This window comes from Manacus candei, unplaced genomic scaffold, assembly GCF_025592945.1.
Source record: "Manacus candei isolate 608988 ecotype Guabito, Panama unplaced genomic scaffold, ASM2559294v1 h1tg000124l, whole genome shotgun sequence".
Taxonomy (NCBI): domain Eukaryota; kingdom Metazoa; phylum Chordata; class Aves; order Passeriformes; family Pipridae; genus Manacus; species Manacus candei.
Window position 1 is genome coordinate 104,751 of NW_026138172.1, and position 26,616 is coordinate 131,366.

At 42.8% G+C, this 26,616-nt stretch overlaps 1 protein-coding gene and 1 long non-coding RNA gene across 11 annotated transcripts in view; one reads left to right on the forward strand and one right to left on the reverse strand.

Moving 5' to 3' along the window:
* Positions 1-6,421, forward strand: part of CUNH12orf4 (chromosome unknown C12orf4 homolog) — a 21,361-nt gene extending 14,940 nt beyond the window's left edge. For all 4 annotated transcript variants that reach the window (XM_051770729.1, XM_051770728.1, XM_051770731.1 and 1 more), the window contains 3 exons: positions 3,886-3,943; positions 5,196-5,263; positions 6,171-6,421. In XM_051770729.1, coding sequence (XP_051626689.1) covers positions 3,886-3,943; positions 5,196-5,263; positions 6,171-6,263 — 219 coding nt within the window. In that variant the 3' untranslated portion in view covers positions 6,264-6,421. The remainder of the gene's footprint in view (positions 1-3,885; positions 3,944-5,195; positions 5,264-6,170) is intronic.
* On the reverse strand, positions 1,819-26,611 carry LOC127462277 (uncharacterized). 7 transcript variants are annotated; one of them, XR_007900384.1, is made up of 5 exons: positions 26,159-26,373; positions 22,018-22,223; positions 20,548-20,803; positions 12,538-13,056; positions 11,670-11,684 (listed from the first exon to the last, which is right to left on the reverse strand). It is a non-coding gene; the product is annotated as an uncharacterized LOC127462277 (long non-coding RNA). The 7 variants fall into 7 exon arrangements; XR_007900387.1 differs by lacking the exons at positions 11,670-11,684; positions 12,538-13,056 and adding an exon at positions 1,819-1,833 and having other exon boundaries at positions 26,159-26,361; XR_007900382.1 differs by lacking the exons at positions 11,670-11,684; positions 12,538-13,056 and adding an exon at positions 9,894-10,219 and having other exon boundaries at positions 26,159-26,360.
* Between the last annotated feature and the right edge of the window lie 5 nt (positions 26,612-26,616).

The following is a 26,616-nucleotide window of genomic DNA, read 5'->3' on the forward strand; positions in this document are numbered from 1 at the left end:
ATTTGCATATCTGTATTTTAATATACAAATAAAGCAGAAGACCAAGTGTTCATCATGTCTTGAGAATGTGTGAAACTGAAGATTAATCTTCTTGTCTAGTGCAGGATTCTTTAAAGGTCCTGATAAAACAATTTATGCTTTATATGAAGTTGTAAGTCTTTGCAGAATAAGCAGAAAGTGACCTATATGATAAGTGTATGTTTAGGCAAAACTACCCTGTGTGACTTGCATTGGCAGCATTGCTTATTACAGTGCTTTGCAGCTGGCTGACCTCATTTGAAACATGCAAATATGTGACTTCTTGGTGAAGGAGAAGTGAATAATGACAGGTTTCTGAAAGCTCAACCTGAACTCTGTGCCTTTAGCGGCCCCAGTTCTGAATCTGCGTTTGCCACCTACATAAAAACATTTTTGTAAAGTGGTTAACCAGGAGCCCAGCTGCAGAGATGTTTCCCCCTGACAGGCATTCATTAGGAGTGTTCTCTGTGCTTTCTTTTATGGTTGGAAGGTTGTAACCTCAGAGAAGTGATCGCAGAATCACAGAACGGCCTGGGTTGGAAGGGACCTTCAAGATCATCCAGTTCCAGCTTCCTGCTGTGGACAGAGACACCTTCCTCTAGACAAGATTGCTCAGGGCCCCATCCAACCTGGCCTTGAACACTTCCAGAGATGGACACTGTTTCTCTCTGATCACTGTTTATGGCTGGGCTTCGTGAACGAAGATTTGGAAAAGGCTCTATCCACATTTGTTACAAGCACGCTGGTGGCTAAAAAGGCCAATATGAGATAGACACATCCGATTGCAAAAGGCACAGCAGAAAGACTCCTTAGGTGGTAAATTCTGCAAGACACAATTTTTTCTGCATTGTCTTTTCTCCTTGATGGTGATCCTGTGTGCGTTCTCAAAGGAAGCAGCAGCGTTATGGATGGTGTGTCTCCAGGTCTCCTGATTGGAGGCCAGAGTAGACCAGTTATGTTGATCAATATGGCCAAGGCTGAGATGTTGTTTCAGGGAGTCCTTGTATCTTCTCTTCGGGGCTCCTCTCTTGCGGCAGCCAGTGGCAAGTTCACCATAAGGCAAGATCTTAGGGAGGTGGTGGTTGGTCCTTCATCCTGGAGACGTGCCCTGCCCAACACAGCTGTGTTCTCAGCAACATGGCCTCAATACTTGTGATTGCTGCTTGTTCTAGAACAGATGTATTGGTCACATAATCTGCCCAGTGGATGTTTAGGATTGTACGGAGGCAGCGTTGATGGAAGCGTTCTGGGAGACGCAGGTGGTGGCGGTAGATGACCCAGGATTCGGATCCATATAAGAGAGTAGACAGCACAATGGCTCTGTAAACACTCATCTTGGTACTTTTCTTCAAGTGTTTATTTTGCCAAACTCTTTTATGAAGTTTTCTGAAAGCACTATATGCCTTTGCTAACCTGTTGTCTATCTCTCCGTCAATCTTACCATCCGAGGAGATGAGGCTGCCTGGGTAATTAAACTGCTGGACTGATTTGAGCACTGATTGGCCAATGGTGATGTGGGGATGATGGGGGACTTCCTGAGGTGCAGGTTGATAGAAGACTTCTGTGTTCTTTAGGCTGACTTCCAGCCCAAAAACCTCAGCAGTGTCTGCAAAGCAGGATGTTAAAGGCTGCAGAGCTGCTTCTGTGTGGGCAACAAGGGCCGTGTCATCAGTATAAAGCAGCTCCCGGACAAGATGGTTTAAGGTCTTGGTGTGGACCTTCAGTCACCTTAGGTTGAAAAGGCTTCCATCAGTACAGTATCGAATGTAGATACCGTCCTGATCCTCGAGGTCTGCTGTGGCCCTTTGGAGCATCCTGCTGGAAAAGATTGTGAATTGGGTTGGTGCAAGAACACAGCCTTGTTTCACACCACTGGTTATTAGAAAGGGCTCAGAAAGTGTGTCGCTGTTTCTGACTTGGCCGTGCTGATCCTCATGGAGTGAGATGATCATTTTAAGGAACCTGGGGGGACATCCTAGACCTTCCAAAATCTGCCATAGACCTTTTCTGCTCACAGTATCGAAAGCCTTGGTGAGATCAACAAAGGTTACACAGAGACCTTTATTCTGTTCCCTACACTTCTCCTCCCGGGACGCGTGCGCTCAACGCGGCCCAGCCCTGGGCCCAGCTCTGTTCTTGCACCAACCCTATTCACAATCTTCTTCAGCATGATTTTACTTCCTGTATTCTGCACTGTATCTTGAATTGGTACTTAAATGATCATCGTTTTCACAACTGTTACTTAGTCTGCACACAGAGAAAAATCCTGATAATATGGCCAATTCATGAGAACTTACGTTGTTAAAGATGGATTAGAAATGAATCACTGCGACATCATTTTGAGTTCCTGTGGCTTTCATGGAGTGACATTCTGGATTCAACCTGTTATTTCCCTGAGTGCCCACAAAATTTAACATCTGTGTTCCTCTAAAACAGTCCAAGGAATAGTGTCATATCCTGCTGTTTCAATCAATCCTTTTAAGGCTTAGTTCCCATCAGTAATTGCACAAGGTAGTCCCAAGAGAGAACTTTTCTTCTTAGTCACTTGTTTTTTTACCCAAGCCAAAACAGAGATCAAAACCAACAATAAACACCTAAATTATTGTGGCAGAAAGCACATGTGGGCAGATAAGTTGTAATAAAGATCAAGTGTTTCTTCTAGAAAGCTTAGAAATTAAAAAACCCCAAACCAATACTTGTTCAGCATTGTTCTGATTAATGTGTTGAATACCCTAAAAGCAGCATCTGTTGTTGCAGTGATTTACATAATGAACGTTTTCTGAAAAGACATTTCTAACTTACACTGTTTTTAACGTGTTGTGTATTTTGGGGAGGGCAAGGGATACTCCCACCTAAGTAGGAATTTTGGCCACACATTCAGTTTATTGCTTCAGTGTTATCAGTTATCATTCTTAGATAACCTTCCCTCTCAAATAACTTTCTTTAATCCTGAAATTAAGCTCTTTGATAATGGCAGATTGCAGTGTTTGACATTGAAAAATAAAGGCTGGCTTTTTTTTTTTTTTTTTTTTTTTGTGAATAGAAAATGATGTAAAGCTTACATTTGAAAAGGTACCTGGGAAGATAAATTGGTTTCCACGTTTCAGACTAGGAAGTGCTCATCTTCATCTTGAGAGTACATCTGAACAAATAGAGACTGTTTTCTTTCTGAGAAGTGTTTACAGTGAGTCATTCTGTCTCTGACTAGGAATATTCAACCAAAGAATGTTTAATGTACGAGATTATTTAAACTGTTAACTTAAATTATTTAGTCCAATACTTGTAGCCATATCTTAAACACATGTGGTTTGCATGCCACGTTTTGCTATTGAACTTTAGGTAAGGATTTGCTCTCTGTTATATCTGAAACTCCTTCATCAGATGAAGATGAATTTTGTTTGTTTTTACTGTTAACATAAATGCAGTTTTAGAGGAGAAGGGCTTCTTCTAGTTCCAGTATTAGACAGAAGGTTTTGCTGAAGGCTGTGGGTGTGCCAAGTAACCTTCATCAAAATCATCAAGAGCAGATAGAAGTCATTATGCTGTTAAGATGTGGTCAGGAGCCTGGTTTTGACTAGCTGAAGCATGAACCTGACATTTATCAGTTGGATATTGGACATTTTCCTGCATTTTCCTGTATAAAAGCATTCTGACATGGGAGTCTCCTGCCAATAAGCAGGGGCAGTGCTTTTCTGATCTCCTGTAAGGTATATACCACCTGCCCAGAACACTCTGGAAAACTCAGTCTGTAATGCTGCAGGAAAAATGAGGTTCTGCAACAAAAATATATTACTTTTAATAATTACCCTGCCACTCTTGTTGGTTAGATCCATTGTGCACTGAGGCTTTTCTTTCATTCATTTTTAGGAAATGACCATTCCATGGTGCTTGAAGAGGGCGGAGCTCGTGTTCAAGTGTGTCAAAGGTATGTCAGTGAATGCTTTGGTTGGGTTTTGGTTTGTGTTGCATTTGGTGACATCCACTCTCAGCTCAGGCTGTGTATTTTACAAAAAAATTAAAAAAGTGTTTTTCAAAATTTATCATTTGTTAAACACGCTTATATTTTTTCCTTTGAAACTATTAACTGTCATACCAGGAAATACTCTCAGACACTTAGAGTACTGAGATGAAAAATGTTTCAGAAGGATCTTTACAACTTAAACACAGAGAAGAAAAAGTGCACAGTAATGCTTTGAGAAGTTTCTGAAGGGGGGCAAGAGCTGCTGTTACAGGTGAAGGGGGGGATTCTGCCCCGCTGCTCTGGGGAGACCCCCCTGCAGTTCTGCCTCCAGCTCTGGGGGCCCAGCACAGCAAGGACATGGAGCTGTCAGAGCAAGGCCAGAGGAGGCACTAAGATGATCAGAGGGATGGAGCAGCTCTGCTGTGAGGAAAGGCTGAGAGAGTTGGGATTGTTCAGCCTGGAGAAGAGAAGCTTTGGGGTGACCTAATGGTGGCCTTCCAGGACCTGAAGGGAACCCACAAGGTAGATGGGGAGAGACTATTTCCAAGGGCCTGGAGTGACAGGAGAAGGGGGAATGGCTTCAAACTGACAGAGAGAAGGTTTAGATTGGATATTAGGAAGGAATTCTTCCGTGGGAGGGTGGGGAGGCCCTGGCACAGGTTTCCCAGAAAAACTGTGGCTGCCCCATTCTTGGAAATGTTGAAGGCCAGGCTGGATGGGGCTCTGAGCAACCTGGGCTAGTGGAAGGTGTCCCTGCCCATGGCAGGGGGTTGGAACTGGATGATCTTTCAGGTGCCTTCTGACCCAAACTATTCTATGACTCTGTGATTCAGCAATTTCCAGTGCCCTTTGTATTTTGATTGCCTCAAACAATGGAATTCTCTGCATTTCTCCAACACTAATTTATATACTAATTCATCTCCTTGATGGAAAGTCCTCATGACTCAGCATGGTTTTCTGTCTTTCCAAGTGGTGTTATTACTTTCTGCATTTTTGTGTGCTGCACTTAAATACTTGAACCAGTCATTCAATTTAAAATGTTAGTAGTGTTCCTTCTACCACCTACTTGAGGGACCTCTTCCTATGGTGACCTTTAGTAATTCCTGATGGATATGTCATCCATCCCTACTTTTATGTGAAAACTCCCTCACTGATTGATGCTGGTGTGATTAACAGGAAATATTGCATGGATATATAAGAAATGCTGTTATTTTAGGTTTCATGATGGAAATGGCCTCGTGGGATGGAGGAATTTCTCGGACTGTACAATTCCTGGTACCACAGGTAGGTTAAACCAAATTCACATCCAACCTAGGAGACTGTTGGAAAAAGAAGTTACATGTCAGCAGATCTAGTTTTGATGTGTTTGCTATTCCCTGCTCTTTTGGGGTGAGCTTAAATTAATCAGTGTGGTTTTGGTTCCTTGCCTGTAAAACAGGATTAAGGTTTATATTTTTGAATATCCAGTAGTATCTTCTGAGGATGCTAAAATTTCAAACTGGGAAGTTCAGCTTTCCAAATGTGCATCATTTTTGAAAAAGAGACTTTTTTTGCTGTTACCCTGAGGAGATGGGCTAACCTTGCATTACAGAACTTCAGGTGTTTATTAGTCATAACATCTAACAACTTGGAAAGCTGCAAAGCTGAAAGCTTCAGTCATGCTTCCACAAAAACCTGAATTACTCCGGGTATTTGAAGTTACTTGTAATTAAGGTTCTAAAATGGTTTAATTTGGATCTTCAGAAACAGGAAGTTTTCCAAAGATAAAAGGCAGTGCCGGACATAAAATCAGAGTTATGTTAGGAAAGAAATAACATGTATTTCTTGACAAAGTAGGAAGCTGCTGAGCAAGGAGGAAGCCAAGAATAAATACTGAAGTTTAATTTAATGCTGGAATTCAGAGGGCAGGAGTTCTGTAGATAACAAGCAGCACTATCCTACTTTTGTTAGGTAGAAATAATTATTGGAACAAGAAAACTACTGGAAATGGATATGTCACATAAATACAGTGGTTTTAGGTCAGTCTTTTCCTTTTAATTTAATTAAGTAGGATTATAACACACAGTTTGAAAATTATCTGTGTGGTCTTCTGAAAAGCAGCAATTCTCTGAAATATCAAGAACCAAGGTTGAGAGAGACTTAATTCTTCCAAAAGCCAAAGCTTACTGGTGTGGGTTTTTTTTTTCCCCAGACAATTTCCGAGGAAATGTTTTACCAACTGAGCAACATGCTCCCCCAGATCTTCAGAGTATCCTCTACACTGACTCTGACCTCGAAGCACTGAATTTTGAGGAGCAGAAAGCTGTATCCTGTGGACAGAGGATGATATTAAAGAGATTCTGGACTAGAATGTCTCTTTCCTGAGGGATGATGACCCTGAAATGGTATTTGTTGCATTTTCAAGAATCGTGTCATCGTAATAAAAGATAAATGCTGTCTGTACCTGGGTGTGAGCAGCTGATTTTTGCCTCTTGCTTTTTTTCAGCACAGTATTAATGTTGAAGTCCTAAACTTTATGTGAAAGACATTCAATGTAACTTATCATATGTAATCTACAGAAATATATGAGCGATCCTCATACGTAAGTAGGCATAAGAGTAGGAACAAGGTTCTTCTAGTTGTTGACTTTTACAAACATTTTCTGAATTTTCTCAGTGATTTAAAAAAACAATGTCAGGTGTCTACTTGGAATAACTTTGGTGTAATTTGTAACAGTGACCACAAAATAAAATGTATTACTGCCCCATTTTTACAGAATGAAAGACATTAATCAAACATTTAACCTGCTACATGTTGTAAATCATGGGAGTGTTTAAAAAATCAAATTATTATACACCTGTGACAATAATTAGAATTTTTAATTATTATTTCTTCCTTTTTTTTTTTTTACTATGTTTGCTTTTTGCTTCATTTTCAGACTTCATATTGACAAGTGTGTCATATGAACAACTTAATAGGAACACTAAAGTGTTCTGGACTGTTGTACAGGTATAATTTGCTGCTTATTAGTTATTAACATTTTATGAATAATCAGAAATTCTGGGGAGACAGCTCAAGATGCATTTCTTATGGAATTTCTTGGGACGAACTTGAATCCAGTCAAAAAACCCCAACCAAACCAACCTTGCATCCCAGTGATGGCAGGTAAGGACAATATTGGGAACTGGTTTTCCTCCTTCTTGGACATCCTGGAACTCAGCTGTGGACCCAGGAGACTGGAAGGAGCCCTTCTATGCAGAGACTGGCCACAGGGAAAGTCCTGTCTGGAATTGGGATTGCTGGGATTGCCAGGACTGTTGGGCTCGTGGCAAAGCAGGTGGGGAGGGGAAGGTCCCAGGTGACTCCTCAGATCCCCAGTTCTGCTGTGTAGGAAGTGTGGGGATCCTGGCAGAGCTGGAATCAGAAATCTCTGCCTGTGTATTGCTGAAATTCTGCAATACTTGAAAACTGGAGAACCTGAAAGCTGATTAAAACCCAAATTCTTTTCTATCTCCATTGTGATTTTCTTTGAAAGTGATTTAGTTTGACAAATGCAAAGATGGCAAAGCTCCCTTGTGGGGAAACTGCATAATTTAAAATTCTCACAGAGAATCCAAGGAATAATCACCAGTTCATGATGTGTATAAAGTCACTGTGTAATAACAGACTCTCAGCTTAGTATTTTTGAGTCCTGCATGCTGTAAGAAGCCACTTAAGTGACCCAGCAAACATCTCTTGCTGAACTGTTAAATACTTTCTTTTCCTCTGCCAGCGACTTCTAAAGAGGAATCACGCAAGTTATGCAACCTAATTTGGTGTTCTGGAAAAGAAGGATGTGAATTCATCTAGAAGGAGCTGGATTAATCCTATTAGAGCTCATTTTACATTGCTGGCCTTCAGCTGAAATCAAACTCTGGTCCCAGAAAAGCAAGTGCTCTTAACACTATTCTGTTTAGGAAAGGTGTGGTGGCAGAAGTACCCCTTTTTATAAGCTCTAAGACTTATCTGTGTTGTGATAAAGGTCTGTGTTACAGATTTTTAGTTTTATTTTTCCCTTCAGTCATCACATCCACCAACAAGGAGCCCGTGGAACACCAGCAGTCCTTGAGCAAACATCTTGCTTATACTTCTAGACTATTTGTTAATAAAAATTATGCCCGTTCCTTTGCCAAAGCAGGAAGACACCATTTAATTTAGTTGCACTTTGGTGAAACTGCTGCTAATTTCTAAGAAAATAGTTAAGCTTTTTGCCTTTTATTTTTTGAATGTGTGTTTTCAGTCCTCAGGAGGTTGCATAGAAACTTGTCAGCAGTTGGTCTTTGGTACTAAAAAGAACAAACAAGCTCTAGAGATGAGGTTTTGGAAAGTCAAAGTGGTTTGGAATGGTATGGGGAGACTATTAGTTCTGCTTACTGAAGTCTGACCCTTGGAAGTGCTGAATTGTCCTGCCAGAGGGAATCTTTGTCAGAAGGATCCTTGACACAACATGTATTATTCCCATTTTTCATGTCTATTCCCAAGGAAGTGGTGGTAACAGCAGATTTTTAGCTGCCTTTTAGAAAAAAAAAAAAAAAACCAGAATATAGAGATGGGATCACCTAAACTGTACTTTCTGTTTGATCTGTACCCAGCAACTGTAACATCCAGGCTGTAACTTCTCAGAAACCCTGTTTGGGTCATGAAAAGCTATTCAAGATTAAGAGGAAAGTGACTTAATGGGAATGAGGTTTTCTATTTGTATATGCAGTGCACTATTCCTTGGAAGGATGACAGGATTTAATGCCTTGAAAATGTCGTGTAAAATTGCAGGCATGGCTCGTATTGAATAAAAAATTTTTGCCACTAGGAGGAGTGAGGAGCAAATGCCGTCGTTCAGCTTTATTAACCTGCTCGTGGCGACCACTGTAAACTGCAGGTGCCCTTTGCAGAGTCTGAACTGAGGTTGTTGCAAGGAAAAAAAAATTGCCGAGGGTCTTGATTTGCCAAGGATCTAAGTTACTGACCTTCACCTATTGTCCCCAGCTCTGTGATCCCTGTCTGTTTGCTCACATGGTAACTGGTGGCAAACAAGGGCAGCAGAATGCAGGCAGTTGAGGCACAGATGTACAGACCTTGTCCTGCCCCTGCTGCCATGCCAGAAATTTCCCTGTTGGTAGATGGCACTGCCCAGAGGGGTGGGAATGGCATCTGGGGTCTTTCCTTCTGCAGTAGTTCTCTCTGGAGAGCACAATCTTATTATAAAAAGTTATTTTATAATTTTTCCCATTGTATCAGAGATGAGTGAAGCCACAGAAGGTGATTATGGAAGAAGGGATATAGTGTAAAGGAGGAAATTATCACGGAATGGTTTGGGTTGGAAAGGACCTTAAAGAACACCTGGTTCCATCTCAGTTAGGACTGAGATCACACACTCTGACCCAGTTCTGTGATTTCTGTGAGCTTAAAAGTTGACCAGTTTATTTCATCTGTGTCTCATTTTCCCCTCATTGGAGGAAAGTTTAATTTACACTTGCATGATATTTTGAGCATTAGTCCTTGCAGGCCTCATTTACTCTTATTTCTTGCCTGTGCTATATCCAAAAATATATAGCTATTTGCTGGTATTCACACCAGGTCAGCAGTGTAAAGAGATGCCTGCCCTCTTCTTGTATCTTTGCCTCATGGAGGTACCAGGGCACACCATCAGTACTGCATAAAAATACATTTATTACTTCATACTAGATAGTGGATGTGGTAGAAGTCAGTAGCAACCACAGGATTGTGGTCCCGTGGGACCACAGAATTAGAAGAATATATTCTTATGCACAAGGACAAACAACTTGCTCCTGGGCTGGGCCCTGGGGAGAGCATGTATGGTGAAGGCAGCCTGAGGTTACCAAATCTGACTGAGCTCAGACACAGCCAGTTGTCTTATGTGCTTGTTACTCTTGAAAATGCATTTTTTAATATTTAGAAGCAAAGCATTTCAGTTCTTGGAAACATATTCATGTCCCATGCTTCAGTACCAAGTGCTTCCATGGGTGACTACAGGCTCACAGCATCTGAAGTGGGCATATAAATTGCATCTTAATTCCCATTTGGAATGGGCTAACTTCTTTCTCTGCACATGGTACAGGCTGCCCTGATGATTTTAAGCTATAGAGAAACCCATAAGAAATCCGTAAAGCTCTTTTGAAGGTTGTTTCTCAGAGGTTAGGCCAGATTCTGGGTAAAGACAGGTGGTTCATAGTTCCTTATTTCCAATTCCCACTTCAGAATAAACTGGAAAGGGAGAAAAACAGGGTTATCGTTTATAATAAAGAGAAAAGCTGTTGAAATGAGTCAGATTAAGATGTGAAGTCAGTCTTGCAAGCTCTGTCTTGTTCTATAAGGTTCCATACTGAGTGCCATGTCCAAAGTCCATTGCTTAGGAGGACCTATCAACTATCATTATAGGGAATCATGGAATCACAGAAGGGCCTGGATTGGAAGGGACCTTAAAGATCATCCAGTTCCAACCCTCTGCCATGGGCAGGGACACCTTCCACTAGACCAGATTGCTCCAAGCCCCATCCAACCTGGCCTTCAACACTTCCAGGGATGAGGTATCACAACTTCTCTGGGGCAACCTGTTCCAGTGCCTTCAGTAGAGAATTTCTTCCTAATATCCAATCTAAACCTACTTATATCCAGTCTAAACCTACTCTCTGTCAGTTTGAAGTCATTCCCTCTTGTCCTGTCCCTACACACCTGTGTAAAAAGTCTTGTAAAAAGTCTTGTAAAAAGTCTTATAAAGAGTCCCTCTCCATCAAGGAAGCCAGCTGGAACAGGAACACAATTTAGACCAGGCCAAAGGATATGGCTGGAAAATAGCTGATGTAATTTTGCATCCCATATATGCAGCCTATATGTTTAGTGGAATATGGCAGAATGGACAGGCCACCAAAAAGACTGCAGAGGTGCTGGAACACTGTATAAAGAGTGGAGTGGCAGGTGCAGCTTGGGGAAGATGAGACAGTTTGAGCAAGCAAAACTTCCTTTGGGCACTTCATTTCTATGTCATGTATGTTTTTAACTGGAAAATGTACTGTGGACATAAGTATGTGATGCACAGTTCCCATCTCATTCACCAGTTCCTCTGCTTTCAGAACTGACATGGAACAGCACTTTCAACCAGTCCTATGCAGGGCTGAGAAAAGGTGGAGAGATTTTCTCTAGTGGGAATAATTATCGGAAAAAGAAGTCACAGAGCAAAACAAGGTTACTGTGTCATGTTTGTAACACGGTCCTATAAATTTGAAGTATCTAGTATCAAATAATCTATGTAACATAGAATCGTGAAAGAAATCTGCATGGACCAGCACATAATGGTGATATCTTCACTTCTCACAAGAGCCATGGTCTGTACTGGCATGTTCCAGGTGGCTGTTGCACTTCCAAACTTCTAAATATTCACTCAGTGTGAATGCAAGGAAAAAATATCATGATAGAAAAGGCACTAACCTTGTGTGCAGTCTGGGGCGTGCAGGATGTGATGTTAGTTTTGATTGTCTTCCTAGTTTTTATTTGGCATTCACTTCCTGCTCTGTGTTTTGCTCATGTAAATTCAAAGTCTACCAAAGTTCACTGTCTTACTCCAAAATTACACAGGTGTAACTGAGGGCAAAATTTGTGTCCCCCTCGCGTGTCCTTCCAAGGGTGCTGCGTTTGAAGAGATACACACAGAGCGACACTGGCTGAATGACAACTGAAAGGGAATATGAAAACCATCTGTAAATATTCTAAGGGTGCAAAGGGTAAGGAGGAGGTGGGTTTGTCCCTCATGTTCCAAGAAGGGTTTCGACTTAACTAACAGGGATAAAACTAGCAAAAAAAAACTATGTAAGATTTAGAGAAGCAGCCTTTCTAAAAACTTAGAAATCAGTCTCGTAATGTACAAATATTTCTCTGAGAATGGAGAGGGATCCACTGTGTGGATCAAGGTGACAGGATACAGCTATGCTTTTGTGTTATGAAGTGCTCTCAATCTGCCTGGGAGGTGGAAAGACAGGGCTCCATGTCTGCCTTCCTGGTTGCTCAGCAGAACTGGATTAATTTTTCTCACCTTCTATTCCATCTTTGGGAAGCACGTGCATGACTGTCTGTGTCCAGGCAGACATGGTTCATCTCCAGTTGGCTTAATATGTTGATTTATTTTAAATCTGCACAAAGGAGTATCCCATGGAGAATATCTCTCCATTCCTTCAAGAGAGATTTTCCATGGAAGACAAAACCTTGGGGGAAGGAATCCTTACTCTGAATTAATTCAGGCTTGGATAAAGGGGCATAGAGATGTGCTACATGGCACTGCCAGCTCTTTCCAACTCTTAACAGTGCCAAATGCCATCAGAGCATCTTGGAGTTTCAATAGGAGTTCAAGGCCCTCAGCCCCCAGGCAGGAACAGACCCGGTACACATAAAGTTAGGAATGTCTTGGACTGGGAAGTTACCAAAGGTGAAACTAGCTTGGTTATCTCCCAGAAATCTTATTTTGAGTTCCTTAAACTGACCCATAAACTGCCTGGCATAAATTATAATCCTCCAAAATGTTCTGTACTCACTCATGCAAGTCATTTATAGCGACTGTTTCAACTTTGCTCCAAAGGACAGTTTTAAATCCCAGCAGAAATAGCAGCACTCCACAAACAGGGGCCTGCTTCCTTCCGCCCCTCCTCATCCATGTTATCAGTCTTCTCCGTGCCTATTTCCACAGCGGAAATCCTACCAGCACAAGCCAGCCAAGCCTCCTTTTTTGAGGACTGAATCTCTCCTTGCTCGCCAATAAAAGATGGAATTTGCAGTGGGTCACTGACAGGAGCTTGGCCTCGAGCTTGACCAGCTACACAAGAGGATGTGAGTCCTTCTGTTGAGTAGTTGTTTGGAAACCGCTGCCTGACCACCAGTTGTTATCTTGGATGTGTTTTTAGCCATTTTAGGCAATTCTCCCTGCCGATGGAAGTGGTTCTTTCTTCCAGGCAGTCCATAAATTACAGGCAAGTCTTGCAAGCTGATGTTGCTACATGTAAAATGGTCCACGCTGCTCTTGCGTTGATAGTGCTCCTCAGCTCTCTGGAGTCTTCCTGTTGAGAAATATGAACTGCAGATAAAAATACACTGTTGGCATCTTTCTGAGTGACCACAACGCAGAAGGCAAAGCTTGAAATGAAATTATTGTATCCTTAATGAAAATTAGCTGCCTCACCCCTGAAGTGCCCAACACCCAGCAAAGTCCCTGTGTTTCAAATTATCTAGTCCCTTTAGAAAGCCTACCATTGCATCAAACAATTTATTCTACTAAATTGATTTAAAAATGGAGGCACTCAAGAGGTTGAATGATACACAGTTGACAGTCATGCAGAAGACAGGCAGCAGACCTGAGGAGTTCTTGTTGTTAGCACTGAAGAGAGACCTTGTCACTCTCTACAGCTCCCTGAGAAGAGGTTGTAGCCTTGTGGGGTTTGGTCTCTTTTCCCAAGGAATAAGTGATAGGAACAGAGGAAAGGGTCACAAGTTTTGCTAGGGGAAGGTTTAGATTGGATGCTAGGGAGCATTTCTTCAGAGAAAGGGTTATCCAGCACTGGCACAGGCTGCCCAGGGAAGTGGTGGAGTCACCATCCCTGGAGGGATTTAGAAGACATGTGGATGTAGTGCTCAGGGGCATGGATTAGTGGTGGACTTGGCAGTGTTAGTGTTTGGAGTCCATTGTCTTTAAAGATCTTTTTCAACCTAAGTGATTTTGTGATTCTATGAAGCTGCAAACTGTGGGCCAGGTAATGATAGGATAAATTAGAAAGAGACAAAAAGTAGTTTTAGATCAGGAAATTATGCTGATTGGAAACATTATACAGCTATAGAAAAGTTAGATCACTTAAAATCACCTGGGAATTAAGTAATATGTCCAGATTCTGATAAGGCCTCAGAAGAAAATACCAGCACCCACAGGTAATTTGAGGCTAATTCCTTATAATTGAAGTCCCATACCAGGAAAAAGATCATTACAGGGTCAAAAAGGTCATTACAAAGGCCTTCCAGCCAGAGCACTACACTCAAGCAGCTGGGAGCTCTCCCCATGAAAACAGCAGGTTTTGAACTGGAATGGCTCTGTAAAGAGGACCATCGAAGTTGTTTGTACTGAAACTACAGAATTTGAAAAGCTAAAGCCCCAAAACCTTCATGTGATGATCTTTGCTGGGTGCTCTTATAGTGGCTGACTTTAAAGTCAGTCTTCTCCACTCAGTTGCCCACCTAAGCCAAATTCAGGGCTTTTTATGGCAACACAATGTTAAATACCAGCCCTACTGAACTTTGTGGGAGTTTTGGCAGCATCTGGCCCAAGATTTCACTTCCCAGCCTATCTCTAACAGTAAGAACATATACAGCTCCACAAAATTCCAAACCATGCTTTCCAAATCCCCCTTGTTGGCAGTGCATCAGTGTAGGCAGTACATATCTCATGAAAAATAAAACAAATTAATAGACCCATTCATTCACATCAGTAACATTATTCAGGGGCTTACATTTTCACAGAAGAGAAAGAAAGAAAGAAAGAAAAAAAGAAAGAGGAAGGAAGGAAGAGAGAAAGAAAGAAAAAGAAATAAAGAAAAGAGGAAAATCGACTGCCAGAGGTCTTTGCAACAGGTACCATCCAGTGTATTCAAAAGATCCCCCTAGTCAGAGAATTATTCTTAGCCCTATAGTAATCATCATATGTTAAGTTAGATGGCTGTCTCTCTACTGCTGGAAATACAGCATGAAGGTCAGCCATGGCTTGATCTTTTCTAGGGCTGGTAGGAGTCCTAATACAAGTGGGAGGTTAGACTAGATGACTTCCAAAGGTCCCTTCCAACCAACATGATCTCACACCTATATTGTAATTAAAAGGATCATGTTAATTAAAAATAAAAAAAAAGAATCTTTGAGATGTGCAGAACACATGAAGGGTATTCATTTATAGAGTTTGGAAGAAGAGGCTTTCAGTCATGCTGATTCTTTATCTATGTACACCATATTTATATCTGACCACCACAGTTATATCTTACTTTGGTTTACAGTGGGGAATCTTTTGCTGAAAGACGACAACAACATTTTCCAGTTCTTCTTCTGCCCATAATTATTTTACAACAAGTAGATATTTATTGATTAGGACAGTCTACCCCCTTGTCTGGGTGTGAGACCCACCAGGTGAGTCAGCACATCCTGGTTGTTGCGATGAGGGGGCCCTCAGGTCCCCAGCACAGAATCTTTTGGAGAGTCCAGAGGAGGGACACCAAGATGATCAGAGGGATAGAACAACTCTCCTGCGAGGAAAGGCTGAGAAAATTAGGGTTGTTCAGCCTGGAGAAGAAAAGGCTCCAGGGGAACTTTCAGTTCTCAAAGGGCATCTATAAGAAAGAGAGGGACAAACTTCTTTGCAGGGCCTGTTGTGACAGGACAAAGGATAGTGGATTTAAATTAAAGAAGGGTCAACTGACATTAGATATAAGGAGGACATTTTTTACAATGAGGGTGATGAAACAGGTTGCCCAGAGAGGTGGTGGATGCCCCATCCCTGGAAACATTCAAGGTCAGGCTAAGCAGGGCTCTGAGCAACCCGATCTGTTGAAGATGTCCCTGCTCATTGCAGGGGGGTTGGGCTGAATGGCCTTTAAAGGTCACTTCCAACCCAAATGATTCTATGATTCTAGGAAAAAGGCATCAAGAATTTGGCAGTGCAGGCTTTATGCAATAAATGTTGGATCCATGTCTTTTTTGTGTTTTCTACTTGATTTTTTATGGGGAAAGATGCTTTCAGTTGTGACTTTTGGGAAGCTCAGGCCATGCACATAAAGGAAAGAGCTCTCCTGTCCATCCAAACACCAAGCAAGGTCTTAATTTTTGAGTATCCAAACACCAAGCAATGTCTTCATTTTGAGTACCCAAACTAAAGCAGGTTGGCTTTCAGATGGGACACATTCAGCACTTTCTGAGAGCCAAGCCCAAGTGTCTGAGTTTAATGCATCTCATAAACAGGGGTATTTAGAATTGCAAGCTCTCTGGGAAAGCCTTGGTCTTCATGCAGAGCAATGACACCAGATTGGGGCAAAATCTGGCTGTGTCCCTGTGGTTTGCTCTCACTGATGGCAGCACTTGACATCACAAATAGCTCTTTAAAGAAGCATTCTGCCCAGTAATAACTGCCTGCTGAGTCACCTGCTTGCTGCAGGTGAGAGACCAGACCTGCCAGACACTTACAAAAACTAAGCTGAACAAGAACAAAAGATGGAAAACATAAAGGAATCAGAGAGAGGTAAGGATGGGTCAAGCTGGAGGTGGTGCTTCCTGTGTTTGTCACACAGATAGTAATAAATAGTAATAAAGTACAACAATCCAGGGCCTATTAGCATGCACTCCTGTGGCAAATTCTGGTTTCTCAAGGTGGATTTTATTGTGCCACGAGCACAATTAATTTTCACAACATTATTTTCGTGGGAGTTTATTACACATTACATTACAGCATTGCCATGCCTCCAGGCTTTTTTGTAACAGTAGGAGAAATGATGGGCTGGAGAAGACAGCTGCGTTTGCACGTGGTATATGTCAGTTTACTTAAGCAGAACCATTTTACTGCTGCTGGAGGAATGCAGCAAAAGGTCAGTGCTGAAACTCCGCTAAAGTAAGCTGAGCACACATTCCATAGTGAGCCAACATATGCTCACTACTTGCTTGATCAAAAAGGAAATTTCAGAGCTCTGCTACATGCTTGCCTTGACCCTGCTCCATACCGCCTGTCCAGTGTGCATCAGGCAAACTGTTCTTTAATCCTGCATGGAATATACATTCTGGTTAGGGGATGCTTGGAATACTTGCATATCATCATTAGCAGCATAATCTTTAAACTGGGCCTGTGCTTGTGGAGCAGTGCAGGGTAGTGTGGAGAGGGATGTCAAGAGAAGTGTTACATGAATGCATAAAATGTATGGTATTATTTCTTAGTCCTTTGTGCCCATCACAACCTGACCCTGTCCAAATGAGACTCGTCTTTGCAGGGGAAAAATAAACTCAACATTATTATTCAGCTCTTGCATTTTCTTCGTCTGTCTTCTTCAAATGTTTAATCTTCTGGAGTTTGTCAGATCTGGGCAGTGTCAGAGGAAGAATTCTGTACTAACAACATGCACAAGAAGCTGTACCAACTTAATTGGGCTGTTAAAAAGTTGCAGAAGTGAAGCTCTTGTAGCTACAAGAGCTTTAGGCTGATTTAGAACATGCCCTCATAACATCACTTGATAAAAATAAGACTTGAGCTTTTTAATAGAACGAATTACTTGGGTTTTATATTTAACCGCAGTCACTGTTAAAGCTATAACTGGTTTTCAGAATATTTTAGGAATCTGATCTTGATCTTCCATATGTTAAAAACCATCACAACAAATACCTTACACTGTGGTTCCCGACAAAGAAGTAACAAGGTGGCTGCAGCCCTTTCTGAAAATGGGACTTGCAGGCTTTAAAAATATTATGCAATGATTGGTGTAATCAATTAAAACTAGTTGATTAAAAACCTCTGGGCTGTGCTTTGGGGGGAAGCTACAGTTGGTTTCAGTGTATTGTATGGTCATGGATTAGGAGCAAACCAGACATTTACTTAAGAGTTGGACTCGATGATCCTTGTGGGTCCCTTCCAACTCAGAATATTCTGTGATCTAGAATCATACACAGATAAAAAAGTGGGTGTTAAAAAGGGCACGTCTCAAGGATGAAGGACCACCGCCTCCCTAAGATCCTGCTTCATGGTGAACTTGCCACTGGCTGCTGCCTGAGAGGAGCCCTGAAGAGGAGATACAAGGACTCCCTGAAATAACATCTCAGCCTTGGCCACATTGATCAGCATAACTGGTCTACTCTGGCCTCCAACCGGGAGACCTGGAGACACACCATCTATAACGCTGCTGTCTCCTTTGAGAACACAGCAGGATCACTCTCGAGGAGAAAAGACAATGCAGAAAGAATCGTGCCTTGCAGAATACACCACCTAAGGAGTCTTTCTGCTGTGCCTTTGGCAACCAGACATGCCTGTCTCGTATTGGCCTTTTCAGCCACCAGTGTGCTTGTGTCACACGTGGGTAGAGCCCTTTCCCAAATCTTCGTTCATAAAGCCCAGCCATGATGATGAAAAAGATGAAGTTAAAGAATAAGGTCTTTTCGGGCAGAAACCCAACCTGCTTTTTTAGTATCCCTTTTTACTCTGGGTACTATGTATGATGACCACGTGGTAGAAAATCACAATGAATAATAATCTGGGGAGTGGAAACAATACGCTGCATGAATGGAGTAGGCATTTGAGGAAGAATCCACCACTAGCACCAGATTATTTTAATTTCCCTTACTCCACAAGTTTGTAGTTGGCAACAATAAATTGTAGGAAAGGCTGATACAATGAGGGTAGGGTTGGCATCCAGCAGGACCCTGGAAAGGTGGAGGGATGGGTTGACAGGACTCTCATGCAGTCTGCCATTAACAAATGCAAAGCCTTGGCCCTGGGAATACATTATTCCTGTCAATAGTCCAGGTCTCATAGAATAAACAGAGTTCAGTTCCACTTTTCTAGTGTCATATTTTACCTTTTTCCATGTTTCTGTTCATAATTTCTTTACTAATCCTGTTATACCATTGAAATAGAGGCTGTCTCATCTCCTTCATCTCACACCAAAATACTGCTTATTTTGCACCCTCTTCTCCTTAATGCTCATTCTACCTTCTACATGTGCCTTTCTTTACGTAAGTCAGGCCAGTTCATTGATCTGCAGCAGCACTTTGAGAGTGTGAGCAGTCCCAGTTTCCATAGGTGCCAACAACCACAGACTCCAAGAGTGCAGAGTGCTAAAAGCTGGGTAGTGATTGATCCCAACCATCTGCCACATGTTTACATTTCCTGGACAGACTTTTTTACCTCAATCTTTCTTTGCAGAACTGAGTCTTAGCAGTTGCATTGACTTAAACAGCTCACCTGTCTTGCAGCAATGGTCCCTTGCAAGGTCTATACAAATTTGGAACTCCTCAATAAGATATGGCATAGCTTTGAGCCCTCTTTGCTGTATTACTTTTGCTGCTGTTGAGGAGCCAAAAATTACCCCTTTCTCTTTCCCCTATTCAGAAAAGGAGCTGTAGGAACAAAACCTGAATTACTAACGTTATGAAAACTCATCCTGTTTGCTTTAGCCTGCAAACCTGACTAGAATGCAGAATCACTTCTGAAATGGCTACTTTTCATCATTTAGCCAGTGGACCTCCTCTTTGGATGAATTTCTGGTGGCTAACTGAGCTTCAGCCACACATCTACATGGCTTTCTGAGAATGCAGCCTGCAGGTTTACCAGACCTCTGGTGATATGCAAAGAGGGAATTAATTTCTATATGCAAAGAGGGAATTAAAAATCTACTGTTACTCCTGTAGATTCAGTTTAATCTCAGGTCCCTTTTAATAAGTCTCAGGAATCAATGCATTTATACTAAATAACGATGAAATAAAACTCCTCTACCCTCCCACCCTTGTTTGCCTATTTACAGAGATTCACATAAATAGCAACATGAAAGGAAAACTCCAGCTCCATCTTTAAGCTAAAATGACATTTTTGAGCCATTGAAAATTCAAGATGACACCTGTTCAATTTATGGTCCCAGGAACTGAAGGCAAATAATTCGATCTTCTGGACAATTTTAAGGACAAAGCTCTATAACGAAAAAATATTTACCCTTTAGAGTAGTGCAGCACTGGAACGGACAGTCAGAGGGAGTGTGGAATCCCCAGGAATCCCCAGTCTTTAAGGACACTTTTTTCAGAGCCTTGAGTGCACCAGGAGGCTGTAATTGATCTGTACATCCCCATCTCTGCCCTCCAAACTTCATCCTCTACCCATTGCTCCTTTAAGCTCAGAGCTGCACCTTCGGTCCTGGCCTAAGCTGCAGAATAGGCATTCCTTGTGTCCCTGAACTCCTTCTAGCTAGGTAGCCAAGGTCTTAATCACACGGAAGGCTCATGCCACTGATGACAGGAGCCAAGTGTTTCAAAACCCTTCATGGGTCACTTAGCTCAGCCTGGAGTTTTGATGCCTTTTAAAAATGTTCTCTCAAGTTCAGATCTGGATGCAGGCAGGGTCGGGATTGTGCATTATGCTGCCACCCTCCACCCACCCTTGTGTAGCTGGGAATGTGCAAATACTCCAGCATTTGCAAGGGCATGTAATGACAGGCCAAGAGGGAATGGTTTCAAACTGACAGAGAGGAGGTTTGGACTGTATACTAGGAATTCTTCCCTGGGAGGGTGGTGAGGCCCTGGTACAGGTTGCCCAGAGAAGCTGTGGTTGCCCCATCCCTGGAAGTGTTGAAGAACAGTTTAGATGGGGCTCTGAGCAATCTGGGATAGTGGAAGGTGTCCCTGCCCATGGCAGGGGGTTAAAATGAGATGATCTTTAAGGCAGCTTCTAACCAAGGCCATTCTATGATTCCATGAAACCAAAGGAACATGGTCTTTGAACACATATCTCACCCCAGAAAACATCCAGGATGCAGCAACCAGAATACTGAGACACCCACCTGATACAAGAGTGCAGGAAGAGTATGCTGATTATGGACTTGAGTTCCCTTTTCAGACTTTGAGAAACACGTCTGTGCCATCGGAACAGACGTGCAAGAGGTTTCCAAGCAGACGTCCCTGCAGATGCTGCTGGATCCAAAACCAGCTAACACACCTTTACCTGCAGTCTATTTGCTGCTCCATTCCCAGGGAGGCTGCTGGGTGCCAGGGAAGAGATTTGTCTCCAGAGTAGAAGGCATCCATGTGTCTCAGCTCCTGTGAAACACAGACCTTGTCAATGAAGGTGGTGGAGTCCCAAGAGTGTTTCAGCTCCCTCCGAAAAAGACAGCTACTGGGGGGTGAGCTGCGTCAGTTCCTGGGCTCCTTGACTGTATTAATTAAATCCCCACTGGCTGCTCTGCAACCTGAAATCCTCAGTGGACATGGACCTACACAATGGTGTCTGAATACAAAGCAGATTCCCACCTCAAGCGGTCTAAGAATCCTTCTCCTTGAACCAAGCTCTCCTCTCCTCTCTCCTTGTGGTAGAGCCTGCATATTTCCCCTTTCCCCTTCCTGTCACTCTTCCAGTAACTCATAACTTCCTCTGTGGAAGAGCAAAACAACAACAAGGGTAACACACCTGTCTGACCTATGGGATTTTGAAGGTAGTGTTGCTTTTCCTCACCTCCTGGGGACAAGTGGGCAATCCTGCCACGTGCTGGAAACATCTGTTATGCTTTGGTTCAAGTCTTGTATTCCATTTAAAAACTAAATGCTACTTCCCTAAATATCAGGGATCTGAGGAGTTTCACTTCCACCCCTCAAGTAGCTGTGACCAGGACTCCAGGATGCAGTATCCACCCAGCATATTCCCACCTTCTCCTCCCCCACCAACACAGCAGGGAGAATGGGAAAAGGGCAGGAGAAGAGGACAGGAGGAGATTTCAAAAACAGGATTCTTTCTATGGAAATTAAACTACAAGTCAAAACTGCTGTCAAAAAATGAATTACGAGCTTCAGAACTTCAAGTGTTGCCCACCATGCAGGGAAAAAAAAGCTTGAAAAAAAACAGGGAAAAGCTCAGATGACTGCACAAAAGGTTTCAGAATTCCCCTTCAAGAGATGAGGAAGGATTCAGACCAACAGATGAAGAATTGACATGCAAGAGAAAGAAAGTCCTCAACAACACAAGGAGGTTACCTGGAAAATGGCAGAAATTGCCTTTAATCATCTATACTGGATTGCATCATTTAATCTGAATAGTTTCCATGGTCAGGAGTCACCCAGAGATCTGATCAGTTGGGCCATTGGACAAAATCTCATCACCAACAATAAAAACAAGGGTTTTTTGCTTTTCTATTCATTATGTTACTTAAAAGTGGCATTTAGCATCCCTGTTCCTGCTGTAATGAGAAAACCATTCACGTGACAAACTAAACCCAAATTAAACATGCACCGTGTCATTCCTCTCTTCTGATAAATAATACCAAGCAGATCCCTGTGGGGGCTGGTGGCTGTCACTTCTGTTTTTTCCAGCTCAGCCTTTTACCCTTGGACTGCCTGTCCCTGCAGAGTGGGAACAGCTGAGGAGGTGATGAGAGAAGCAGCGTGGGCTGGTGGGCACAGCAGCAGTTGGGAAGCCACAGGTTCTCTGTGGAGTCACCACTCTGTCTTCTGACTGTCATTCCAACTCCTGTAAGACATGGAGAGACAGACATGGCCACTTCAGGAGGCAAAGATGGGTGTATTTGACTGTATCTGTGCTTGATGTTCCCTCTTCAGAAAATGAATTTATCACGAATAAGCAGTAAACCAAGATTTTTTTTTCAAGGAAACTAGAATCTCCCTAGTCCTAAATCTTCCACAGTTTCCTTTGGGAGTAGATACTTTTTGCCACTTCCCTCCAAAAAAAAATAGCAGTAAGTTGTTCTGTGATTTATGCCTGCCTGTAGTGTGTGAAATCTCAGCGAGAGCCCTTGTGGTGAGACCTCTCTCTTACCCATGTACTCACATGCATGTGCCCCAGTGGCCTAGCCAGGATCTCTGTGTGTGTGACATGAAGGATGAAGTAGGACCTCTGTTAACTCTCCACTGTCTTGGGTTCCTCTTTACTGACAATAACAAACCATGTCTGAACAGGTCTTGTATATGTTTTAAGAGGCAGCAGCTGTAATGAGGTGACAGTTTTGGTTCAGAAGTTTGCTTGCTTCAGCCTCCAAGAGCTTATTAGCCCCCAAGAGTCTTAGCCAAGATTGCTGCCTGTTGTCCTGTTTGTTCATTCTGGGTTTTGGTATGACAACAAATCCGCCTCTCTGTTGGATAACGGGGAGACAAATAACAAATTAATTGTGCTATAACCATTTTTGTCACCCTCCTGCTACCAGGGCTCACGACTGCTGCTGATTAATCACCTATGCTGTGGTCCTATCCAAATTAGTCTTGATGCCAACAACACACTCCTCAGTGATTATCAGTTTTATGGCTATTGGGGGTCCTTGGGTGTCAATACAGCCCAGCCCTACAACCTTTGCTGTATTTGATACTCTCAGGTCCATGGTGTGACTCTTGGGGATGGTCCTGTGCAGGGCTAAGGGTTGGCCTCGATGATCCTTGTGGGTCCCTTCCAACTTGGCATATTCTGTGATTCTTGATCACTTTTTCCTGCTGCTTTCATACTGTGATTCGTATTTCATTCATAATAGCCCCTGTATTTGTGTTATAAATCTCTACATGCTGGCCAACAAATGCCAAACCACTAAAGATGGTCTGATGGGGCTCCATGGTCATTCTTGGGCTTACAGAGTTTTATGCAGGCTGTCCAGAGTCTGCAACACTTGCCCTGCCACAACAGTCAGATTTGCCACCTGGAAATCTCCTATCTCCTCTGACCACCACCAGCCTGGGGCTTCACAGGAGAGGTGAACAGTTTCAATCTGTCCTTCTGAATGAGGGATTGCTCTTTCCAGGCCTTAAAATAGGGAGAGACTTTAAAGAGATTTGAAAATGGAACTTAGGATCCCTAAGTCATCATGCATTTTTTTGAAAGACGTGCTCTGCATCCATATCATGTTACTGCTCAGCTGCAGGACTTTTCTTAGACTATCTGAAAGTGGATCCTTGCTGCTGTGTTCCAAAGGGGATTATTTTAATATTGTACTAAAATACCGACAATGAAAACTCATTACTTTAATTAGGCAGTGAGCACTGTCATCCTGGGTCTTAAGATTTCCAGTAAGTGGAGGTTGACTGCTGAAGTAAATTTTTACCATTTTTGAGTTTTTGGAGGGTTTCTTTTACTGCAAATGCTATAGGTCTCTCCCTTGATGCCTTCTGTGAAGGCACATGAATCCAGGACAACATTCTGTCTGAAAATTAAAAGGTTACAGAGTGTTTTCTGGAAACAGCTGCTTCATGGGCCAAGAGCACAAGTTCAAGGAGGAGACATCTTTTAGAGGAAACAAGGCTTGCCTAGTTGAATGAGAAGCTCCAGGATTAACATTACAATTCATCTTCATATGCAAATACACAGAAACTCAGCAAACTGCTGGCCACAGGTCTGACTTCAGAATGGTTCCAGACTCATTTCAGCTCCGATGCAGAATTGCTGAGCAACACAAGACTGCAGTATTCACTTTATCTCCCAGCTGCACACCACTTTGTCTTGGGCCAGATACCAAGGCTCCTGCTCTGATAAGGGCCAGGTGTCCCAGTGAAATCACAATTTTTTAGCTATTTAGTTTGGTTTTCAGGTCCAGTAGGAGAAGTCCTGATTTTTGCAAGCATTCTGGCCAGCCTCTCCACACAGAATGCTGTCACATCTACTTGCTGGGAAGAAACCACCAGAGCAAGGCTGTCCCCTGGTCCACCATGGCCCTTAGCAGTCACTTTCCAGCTGGGCTGACTAAAAGGCAAAGCAATGCATCCCATAGACTTGTCAGAATTTATCCCCCCCCTTTTTTTTTTTTGTCCTGCTATTTGGTATTTCTTCTAGGATCAAGGGTGCTGGGATGAGACACAGTGTATCCCACAAAGTGTTCCTTTGACTTGGGCTGTCAGAATACCTTGTAGGGAATCTGCAGCACAGGTTAGAGAAACTCTTTTAGCCCATGGCTTGTCTTTGCAATGAGAAACCTAATGAATAAGATATAAAAATGCAAAGGTGATTAAAAGATGATTAAAGCTGATGATGGAAATCTATCCATTACACTTGAAACGTTCTTTAAGGGGGGAAAAAAGCGGAAAGGAAATACTACAATGCATATTTTAACAGACAGTGATGGCTCTGAAATCAGGCAATGTTTCCAGGAGTCATGTGCATTGGGAATGGGCAGGTCTTCAGACTGCAGAGAAATTAGAAAATGAGTGCTCCATGCTTGTAACAGTGACCCTGGGCTTTGGTTCCCACTGACACTGCCCTCTCACAAGGGCTAAGAGGCCAGAAAGTACTAGTGATATTCCTTCCTAAAAATTATATATGTGTTTTGCATAGATGAAAAATCTTGAGGTGAAGTAGGATGAGACAAAGATTTGAAGATTTTTCTTGTGAGCAAAAGGCAGAAGGTACAATTCCTTTGGTCACAGCCCCAAGCCTTGCAGAGTTCAAGGAGTGTTTGGACAATGCTCTCAGGCATGTGGGGGGATTGTTGGGGCTGTTCTGTGAAGGGCCAGGAGTTGGACTTGGATAATCCTTGTGTGTCCCTTCCAACTCAGCATATTCTGTGATTCTGTGATATTCAAGTGCTGCTTCAGCAAAAGCACAGAGGTTTTGAATGTCACCTGGCACAGGGTCTAGTCCAGTGCCTCCCAATGATTTTACAGCTAAGCCTCTCTCAAGAGAGCCATCATGATTACATACCTCACTGGATCTGACTGTTCACCTGCCTCAGGGCTGCCATGGGCTCCCCTTCACTCAGGGGTCTTGTACTGAAGGGTTTGCAGTGGCTCAGGCCTCATATTACACTGCTCCTAATGTGAAACTCTCTCACGCTGGGTGTGCTCAGTTCAATTACACTTCCAGGTACTCTCCTCCTTAACATGCAGGCATCTCAAATGACACAGAAGATGCAGTTTCTTTGCTGTGAAAAGCTGACAGTCATATTGGCAAAAAATATTTGTATAAATCTCAGCTGTTTTCCTCCAACTAATATCTTAATAACTCCCGTGAAACTAATTTAAAAGATTAATTTGTCCAACCCCAAAGAAGCTGAAACGGTATCAGTGCAAAATGAGGGGAAACAAGCAAGGCAGATGGAAGGAGAGGCAAATTAAGATAGTCATATGTTATTAAAAAAAATAAAGTGAGTATTTGCGCTTGGGGAAAGGAGACAGTGAAACAATAGGGAGCTGTGGCCATTTCCCCTTTTCCCTCTTCTTTAGCACATTACCTAAGTCCTTGTCTTGCACATACAAATAAAATTGCACCCCTGCAGGAGGCAATTACACCCTCCCCAAATAAATGTGATCATCTTGAAGTCACCTCAGCGAACGACATGAACACTGAATGTACCCGGCTACGTGTCACTGCAGGATCAATGCTCCAGCCTGCACGCCCTGCTCAGCAGAATTGCCACTGCAATAAAGGCAGCAGGAGCAAGCCCAGGGGCTTCCTCTCCCTTTAGCATGGCTTACCTGTCTGTTAACCAGCCAGGAGTTCTCCTTTGAGAGGTACAGACCAAGCTTTAGCATGTGGATCGCTTAGGAAGAGATGCCTTGGATTTGCTGGGTGTGTACAAAAAGAGCAATGGCCACTTGGAGCCAATTATCCCCAAAATACTGAGACGCTTGGTGATAGTGCCACCGAGGAAGTGGCTGCAAACTTTTCATTGCTCACTGATGAGGTCCTCAACTGTTTTTACACTTTCTCCTCTAAATAAGGAAGCTGTGAGGCTTCTGACTAGCCGGCCAATTTGACTCCTTTGCTTTCCACAGCCAATGAAATCCCACTCCTGCCTCCAGTCTTGGGTGACAGCGTTCATCAAAGCTCGGCCAGCCAGGGAGGACGGCAGGTTACTGTTACAGCCGTGGCAGGCTTACCTTTGGCAGGCTGTTGATGTCAGAGTGATGATGTGGGGAGGGACAGCCTCTGC